This window comes from Psammomys obesus, unplaced genomic scaffold (genome assembly GCF_907164565.1).
Source record: "Psammomys obesus unplaced genomic scaffold, mPsaObe1.curated_primary_1811, whole genome shotgun sequence".
In the NCBI taxonomy this organism is placed as follows: domain Eukaryota; kingdom Metazoa; phylum Chordata; class Mammalia; order Rodentia; family Muridae; genus Psammomys; species Psammomys obesus.
Genome location: NW_026595981.1, coordinates 1614425 through 1623385, shown reverse-complemented (window position 1 = coordinate 1623385; position 8961 = coordinate 1614425). Strand labels below are relative to the sequence as shown.

The window sequence follows — 8961 nt, the reverse complement described above, 5'->3', positions numbered from 1 at the left end:
GACGAGGACGTGGACCAGCTCTTCGGAGCCTACGGCTCCAGCCCCGGCCCTGGCCCCGCGCGGCCGCCCGCCAAGCCCCCCGAGGACGAGCCGGACGCCGACGGCTACGAGTCGGACGACTGCAGTAAGTTTCCCGGCCGCCGAGCGCCCCCTCCCCGCGCCCGGGCCCCCGCGGGGCGAGCGCCGCCGCGCGCGAGGGCCGCGAAGTTTGGGGGCGTCCTCCGGGGGCGCCCCGCACCCCTCCCCGGCCCGGGGGGGCCCCAGCGCGGGCGGCGGCTTTTGTTCCCGGGAAGGGCGGAGCTGCGCCCCGGAGAGACACCAGTTGCTGCGGGCCGCGCGGTGGCTCCGGCCCCAGAGCCCTCCGCGGGCGCTCCGGGGCGGCCACCGGGAGAGCTAGGGACCCCGCGGCAGCCCTCACGGCGCCGCAGCTTTGCTGGCGCGCGGGCCGAGGAGCAGGACCGCGGAGCCGCTTGTCCTTTGGAAAAACCTTGGCGGTTCCTCCTCCTGCGTCCGCGGACCCAGCCGTGGCGCTGCCCTGGCTGCGGACCTTCGCCCACCTGTTACCCGGCTTCCTCCGGACAGGAGGGTCCCTAGCCCTCCCCCCGCCCCCGGACTCAACCCCAGGGAGACAGCAGACACAGGGTCTCTAGAGCCAGGCCAGGTACTCCTGGTGTCCTGTGTGGTCCCCGAGGGTGCCTGACCCAGCCCGCCAGGGACCATCTGGGAAGCCAAGGAGGGAGGACGTCACAGCTCCTGTCCCATGGGTTTACTGGGGGCTCTGGCTGGGGTCACTGCAGGGAAGGGCCCGGCCCAGCTGGGACTCTAGTTCACCAAGAAATAAAGAGCCAGCCTTAAAACCTAGTCTTGGGTGTCATGGGACCCTGCAGTGTCAGAAGCCCCATGCCAGCTCCCCCAAGGCAAAAGCAGCATTGGTGGCTGTGTTTTGTCCGGTCGTTCCCCAGGGCCTCTGGGCTGGGCCTGGCTCTTCCCCAGCATAGCATGTGCCTCTGGAAGCTGAGGATGGGAGTTCACAGTGCCACCCTGGGAACAGAATCCTCATTTCACTTCTGGGGGCCCTCAGTATAGGTGGATCAGGCCTGGGCAGGGAACACTGCCTTCTGCTGTGCATTCCAGGCCTGGACCCTCTCACTCAGGGCATGAAGGCTGGGGAGCAGGCCTCGCTCTCTGCTGTCCTACAGGCTGGGGGAAACTAGGTGGGCAGAATTTATTAAAGTCTGAGAGCTGTGCCCTGGATTTACTCCCTGCCAGTTCCTGGCACTCTGTGCAAGGATCCAGACTGGCTGGCCCTTAGGGAGGCCCTAAGTAGGACCCAGTTGGCCCCCTGGGCAATCCAGAGCCAGCCTGGGAAGGATGGGAAGCAGCTTCATTTTCAGCATTCTGCCCGCAGCCAATGGAGTGAGCAGGTGGACAGAGCTTGTGCCTGAGCTGCAGGACACCCCCAGGTGCCATGGCAGCCCAGGGGGACAACATATGGCCAAGAGGGAAGAAATGTAGTCATCGCGCCTCTCCCGAAACCCATCAGAAAGAATAAAACAGGCCTGAAGCCCCACCTCCTGACAGCCAGCTCTGCGGGGTTTTCAGAGCACTGTTTCCGCAGCTGGAAGTGAGGCAAAGGGAACTGTGCCGAGTCCCTGGGCTCAGGCCACAGGTGTCCTAGCGGGAGAAGGCTCATGTGAGTTAGGTCCTAGATAGAGCATTCTCAGCTGAAACTGGGTGCTGGCCACACCCATATCACTGTGACACACTAACCAAGTGTGGAAAAGAGGCCTGGAGGCTGCAGAGCTGAGGAAGTGGGTGTGAGGCTGAGCCAGGCATCTCACTGGGGCTCTCATAGGTGAGAAAACCCCAGGCAGGACCACCCTGTACCTGGTAGCTGAGGCCATGCACCCCCTGAGCTCTGACAACCAGATCCCTTGGAATAAGCTTAAGTGATTCAAGCCAGATGGTTCATTATGGCTTTAGCCAGGGTTATGCTATTTGCTGCTCTAATTATTGGATTATCTATTCGGACAAAAAGAAATGAGGGCGGTTGCTCTGTTGTCCAAGCAGAAGGTAAAAACAGCCTGTTTGCTTAGCCCTGTCCTCCTCTTTAAAGCCCCTCCCTTGCTGGTTAGCTCAAACTGTGCAAGTATGGGCACCTGAACACACACACACACACACACACACACACACACACACACCCCTCATTCCCTGCTGAGCTTAGAAGGACACTGAAGAAGACACAGCATCACCATAGGCCCCTACTCCCAGGTGTCCCAAGCTCCCTGCTCCCCATCTGCAGAGGAAACCCAGACCCCAAAGCTGCAATGACTAAGAGGCTTTGGGTTGCGAGTACCATGAAATCAATTCCAAGTAGCTCACACCAGCAGAGCAGCAAAGGCCATGCTGCAGACGCCAGGGCAACCTGGAGCAGCATCCCCGGTGCTCTGTCAGTCCTTCCACTCAGCCAGCCCTTTGCCTCTGGGGCTGAAAACCAGGGCACATGTTTCTGTTCCCAAGGGCATATGGATGAGGACCATCAGATGAGAGCCTAGTCAGAGTGATGCCGTCCCCATCCGTTCCCATCGGCTAAGCGGGACCCTCATGATCCAGGGTGGCTGTTCTGGGTCCAGGCCTTGCGTGTAACAATGAGGTCCTAGATTTGATTTTTTTTTTAATTATTATTTTTTTTCTATTCTCATGTCTAGGATCCAGAAAATCTCTTCTAGAAGTTCCCAGGAGGCTTGTCCTTTTGTCTCATTGGCTAGAATCATATCACGTGTCCATGTTCCCGAATGACTCACTCGACTAGCTTAGGACAGGAACCCACGGAGGTCTGGAGCAAGGGTGAAGTGGGGAAGAGTTGTTGGTTCTTCATAGAAGGTTCTTCTGGGCTTGGGCAGATCCCAGTTACTGATGTATGTGGCCTCTTCACCCAGAACTTCTTTGGACCTCAGCCATGTTCTGCCCAGACACACCCAGCAGTACAATGCCAGCTGTGTGTCAGGCGCTGTGCAGGGGGCCAAGAGCAACCCCTGGCCACAACCTCTGGTCTTGGAATGCCAGAAACCCAGCAAGAATACCAGCAGTGAGGGACAGGGGAGCAGGCATACACAGAGGCCTCTGCTGTGGGGAGGGGGATGGGGAAGAAAGCTAGCAGAGTGAAAGGGGGCATGGAGGGCATCCAAGGAACCAAAACGTCAGAAACAGACAGTGGGGGCATGATGGGACCAGGCGTCTGAGGCAAAGGGAAGAGACTGGTCAGGTCATCATGATCATACAGAAAGGCTAACATGCCAAACCAAAGAGGTCAAATCTTGTCTTGGATGCGATGAACTTTTGAACAGCTTGAAGGGAGAGAATAAAGGAGATGTGGATTGTCTTAGCTCTAGGTTCTGTGGAGTAGAGATAGACCATTTATTCCTCTGCATCCTCCCTGGCAGTGCCTACCTAGTTCAGCGCCTCAGTTTCCCCACCTATGAAAACCAGGCTATAAACCAGGGCAGATTCCCCATTCCCAAGGGCGTGTGGGTAAAGGAACATCAGATGTAAAAGCTTTCAAGTCAGGCTTGATATTTTCTAGGGTTTCTTGGTAATCAAAAATAGTTATTGTGTTTTTAATTGTGTCTGTGTGATTTGGGGGGTGCCCTGTGTCACAGTACACATTAGAGGTCAGAAGACAGCTTTGTGGAGTTGGTTCTATCTTCCACTTTTACTTGTACCCTAGGGATTGAACTCAGGTCATTAGGCTCGCAAAGCAAGTGCTTCTACCCACCCCGCCATCTCCTCAGCCCCAGTGAAACTATTTTAGAGGCTGACATTTTTCTTCCAAATACAAAGCAAAAAGGACTGATTTCTGATTCCTGGGGGTGAGCAGGTCAAGCGAGTTCAAGTGCTGACCAAGGTCATGGCCAGCTGCCTGTCTGCACTGACCCTGTCGGGGAACGCTCGGCCTTGGGGGAAGCAACAGGGCCCTGTGCTTGTTTCCCTGTGAATTAGCCCCATTAAAGCGCTATAATTATCAGCAAGCCGGTGACAACTCTCAGAGGCCCATTAGTGACCAACCTTCATCATTTTTCCAAAGATGTAAACTTTCATCAGGGCACGTGAGCTGAGTGGCTCTGAGGGCAGGGCCCTCAAGATCCCGGGGCTCACAGAGAAGCACTCTCTTGTCTTTTGGGCCTTGCTGCCGCCACCACTGCCCCCTTGCTCAGCCTTTGGATTAGCAATGAGGCCCCATCCTTGTCCCTGTCCCAGTGCTGAGGCTGGGACCCGGGGCGCTGGTCATGTGAGGTAAAGGCTCTACTGCTGAGCCATGGCCTCAGACCACCCTGCCTTTTCCTTTTTCTGTCTTTCTAGCTGCATCCTTGGGACTTGAGTTACACAAAATGGGGAAGAAAAACTCTCAGGAAGTGGTTAGGCTTTAAGACAGGAGCTCCAGCTCTGTGCCCCCACCCCCCTCTGAGCCTCATTTCTATGACTGGAAAAGGCAAACTTGGGATCGTGTGTTTCCTAAGACAACTCCTCTACAAATGTGACTGAGCTCCTAGTGACAAGATAAAATTTCTTCTAGGACTTCAGTGGCCACTGAACACTCACCAGTCCTTTCTGGACACACGCTGGGCACGCTGTTGCTTGCTTCCCAGGTGGTGGTGACAGGCGGTAGCATCCCGAGGTGACTCTCCGAGTCCCCTGTCCTATCTTCTGGGGTGGGGACACCAGCAGATGTCGCACAGTGTGTGCTCTTACCTGTGGCATCACACCAAACCCTTCCTCCCGGGAAGTAACTGGACAGCGAAGCCGCTGAGCGGCCCTGCCGTGAGCACTGACCATCAGTTGCTTGCTGGTCCCCCGGGTGCCCAAGGCAGTGGCCTGCCCTCCCAGGGCGCGGTATTCAGGGAGCAGGGAGCCTTAACTTGGCATCGTGCAAACTGATCATCATGCAAAGCCATCATCTCTGCACAGTGATATTGCAGAAGCCAAGCTGATGGCTTCTGTAAAGGAGATGGTGATTTGAGCATCCTCACCCGCAGCATACTCTCCCGAAGCATCCTCACCCAAGCATCCTCACCTGCTCACCTGTTGGAAGGGAGAGAGGATGCTGCAGGCACAGGGCCCAGTGGTCATCACTAAAGCACGTATTTTCTGCTAGGGGAAGATACTTGCAGCTCACCCCAGACCTAGCAACTCAGTCTGAACACAGTTCTAACAAGTACTACCTGGTTTGTGGGAGAAAAAGCTGTCTGTGCTCCCAGAGGCAGGAGTGAAGGGAGGAGGCAGGAAAGTGAGGTACCATCCAGGAACCCCAGTGTACCAATCACTTCACACTTTTCTGTCTGACTGTGACCATGACCCACAGCAGAATCATTGTAGTCATAACAGAAGAGCCTAAGTGACCACTTATAAATCATGTTTCCAAAGTCAGGGAGAAGGCGATCCAGTTTAGGGCAGTTCCTTCCAGGAAGCCCTTAGAGGGACAAACCCATCAAAGCATGTCTGCTGGTCCCATACTCCCCTGATAATGCCCACGTGCCACGAGGTGGTTACAGTTGTCTCCAGGCAGGTGAGGAAACGGAGGTGTCTGAAGTCACACAAAGATGTGCTGAACTGGGATTTGAACCTGTGGAGTACCACAGCAGATGTTATCCTCCACACAAAATCTGCTCTGTAGAAAGACAAAAACGTCACCCTGTTGGGATGTTGGGTACCCAACACGTTTCCACATGTCTCTCAGAACAAAGAGCACAGCCTTTGTTGTGCCCGGCTGTCATGATGTGGCCTGGCCTTTGTTAGTAAAGGCAGGCACAACCCGGATACATGTTCACCTAGAACCCAGCCAGGGGTCCAGGGCAGAACCCTGACGAGGACTGAGTCCCAGATGCCTCGCACCACTGGCCACACATCATCTGTCAATCCCTCTGTCTCAGGTGAGGCACGGCTTCCTCCAGGACCCCTCCCCTGATGACCCAGTTCATACTGAGGCCCAAAGTCCCCCCTGAAGCTCCTAGGGCTCTCGGCTCAGCAGACAAACGTGTGACCTAACCAGCAGCTGGGAGCAGCTCAGGGATTTGGCGATATCAAAGAATGTGTGTCTTGCTGCGTGGGGACTTCAGAGGTCTCCCGGCTCAGACCCTGGCTCTCTTGCTGGGAGCCCTCGGGACATGGCAGGCCACAGCGGTAGCAAGTGACTTTTCCCAGGGTGGCAGCTGCACCCTCTGCCTGGCCCTTTGAAGACTTGGAGGCAGCAGCGTGCGGACCCAGCTGGCCTGTCACTGCCCACTTGAGCTCTCCGAGGGCCAGGGAGCTGCCGTGTCACATCACCTGGGGGCTCAATCTGCAGTCAGCCACTTAGGCTGGTCAGGTCCCGTAGCCTCCTGGAGCCTGTCCTCTGCCTTCTCACACCCCTGTGTGCCGTTGCCTGTGGCGAGGGAACTAAGGCAGAGGCACCCACGCTGTATGGTCCACAAAAGCGCGGCTTGAGAGCTCCTTCCTGGGCCACCTATCTGGTTGTGGTCATGTTGTGGACCTTAGGTAATCCAGCCAGAATCTCTGAGCCTCCTCATCTCACAGGGACAGGACATTGGCCCTCCCAGGGCTGAGTGTTTTCAGTAGGAGAAATGGGTAAAGAGGTTGCCATATCATAGCTGCTCAGCTGTCACAGCACTAGCCACTGAGCCGGATACAGTAGCATTCTTTATTGGTAACTTTTCTTTCTGGGAATTGAATCCAAGGCCTCTACTACTAGACTAGATCCCCAGACCAGAAGTTAGTGAATGGCACACCTGAGGACAACTTGCCCCGTGGTTCCTCTTACACTGTTAAACCTTCACGTTGCCTGGAAGGAGCGGCTGTGCTGTTAACACATGTCTGTCTGTCTTTGGGAAACTCGAGGTGCTTGCTTTATTCTGCAGTGCTGTGGGTAAAACTGAAGGTCCAGCCTGGGCTAGGCCTTCTGTCTGCCCCTTTGCTTTATTCTCGGGATTGGATTGGCCTGGAGGTGGTGAATTTGAACCTGTGCCTCCACCCTAAGCCAGCCACCAGTGTGCCTCAGCATTGCATCTGCCACTTCTTTTTTTGTTTTGTTTTGTTTTTTTGTTTTTGTGTTTTTTTGAGACATAATTTCTGTGTGTAGCTCTGTCTATCCTGGAACTCGCTTTATAGACCAGGCTGGCTTTGAACTCACAGAGATCCACCTGCCTTTCCGTCCCAAGTGCTGGGATTAAAAGCAGGCACCACCAAATAAATCTGTTCCTATTGAAAACAATGTGATACACCAGAGCCATGGTGGCGCACACCTTTGATCCCAGCACTCAAGAGGCAGCGGCAGGCAGACCTCTGTGAGTTCAAGGCCAGCCTGGTCTGCAGAGTGAGTTCCAGGACAGCCATGGCTACAGAAAGAAATCCTGTCTCAAAAAGGAAAGAAAGAAGAAAACAATGTGACTATTGGGCCAGTGAGGTGATTCAGCAGCCAAGTCTGAAGACCTGACTTAAAGCTCCGTAACCCACGTGGTAGCAGGAGAAAACTGACCCCGCAAGTCCTCCAGCCCCGGTGCATCACATGGTTTTCGGTCTTAATAGACCTGTTTATATCCTGCGCGTGCACGCACATGTCCAAATAAGTGCGTGGAACAGGGGTAATACCGTGGCTACTGAAGCCACGCAGCCCGTGTGACCACCCTCCTTCTCCCGCAGCCGCCCTGGGAACGCTGGACTTCAGTCTGCTCTATGACCAGGAGAACAACGCACTGCACTGTACCGTCAGTAAGGCCAAGGTAGGCCCTGCACCAGCCGCAGCCCGGGGTTCAGGACGGAGCAGGGTGCTGCCTGTCCTTCCTGTGCGGACTTCCCTGTGCCCCGCTATGTGGAGCGCAGCTGTCCACTCCCCAGACGCCCTGTGCAGTAAGGCTGTGTAGTTTGAGAAGGGGAAAGGATGGGATTGCAGAAAGCCAGGCAGCTCTTAGAGTCTGGAAGGGGTCCCTGAGGAAGGGGGAAAGTAGGGAGCCTATCTTGCAGTGGGGGGAGGGAAGGGGATTAGATGCCACTGTTTCTGGGTCTCCCCGTGCCAAAGCTTCAGCCCCGAGGTTCCCTGGAGCCCCTAAGCAGTTCCTATGCTGAAAGCCACAGGAGCCACTGAAGGAAGCCAGGCTCCAGACAGGGTGGCGGCCATTGGGTCTGAGTCCCAGAGGCCTCTGGGCTTTGCTGTGGGGAGTCTTGGACACCTGTAGACCCATCCATCAGGCCCTATCTCCTGTGCTCCTCTGTGGCTCTGCTTTTGAACCTGTGCCTGTTCTGTGAGCTCAACCATACTGTTCTCTTCATACTGCTCCCTCTGGGAGGAAGGTGCCAAAGTTGATGTTTTCCCGAAAGGTAAGGGCCACGTGGCCAGTAGAGACCCTTGTGGGGCTGTGGAAGGGCCTGGGCCAGCCCAGCACACAGGGAGTGACTTCCAGTGCTGCAGGCCTCGCCCTCACTCAGCATTCTTCACCTGCAGCATCTCCTCTCCAACACACCCTGCCGAAGGGCTGACCTTGGCTCTGTGCCTAGAGGGACACCCATGCCATCCATCTACCCAGCCTGGTTGTAGGCTGCCATGGGCAGTGTGAGAGCCTTCTACATTGGGCTCAGGGTCTAGGCTGGGTACTTGAAGGTCTAGCCAATCCATCCTGCATCCCTGCTCTGACTGTTTTAGCCAGTGATTTCCTACGGAACAGAGCTAAGCACCTGGTGACCCCAGCCTGGCAAGGTAGACGCAGGCTGCAGGGCCAGGCACAGCCCATCCTTGCCCTCCTCCTAGCTTAGCAGAGCTTGTCCTTGCTTGGGAACCAGCTGTCGGGCCACTGTGGTTGAGCCCAGCTTTTCCTCCCCATCTCAGAGCCTGGGGTTCCTGATGCCTTCTCCCTGCTCCAGGTGTGTGGTGTGTGTGTGTGTGTGTGTGTGTGTGTGTGTGTGTGTGTGTGTGTG

General features: G+C 55.8%; 1 protein-coding gene across 1 annotated transcript in view; it reads left to right on the top strand.

The window, feature by feature from the left end:
* The window catches only part of Doc2b (double C2 domain beta), a gene marked incomplete at its 5' end in the record, with an annotated part of 25574 nt that continues 16613 nt past the window's right edge, over positions 1-8961 (top strand). Inside the window, 2 exon segments of the mRNA XM_055619501.1 lie at positions 1-124; positions 7693-7772. Of these exon segments, the coding sequence (XP_055475476.1) occupies positions 1-124; positions 7693-7772 (204 nt within the window).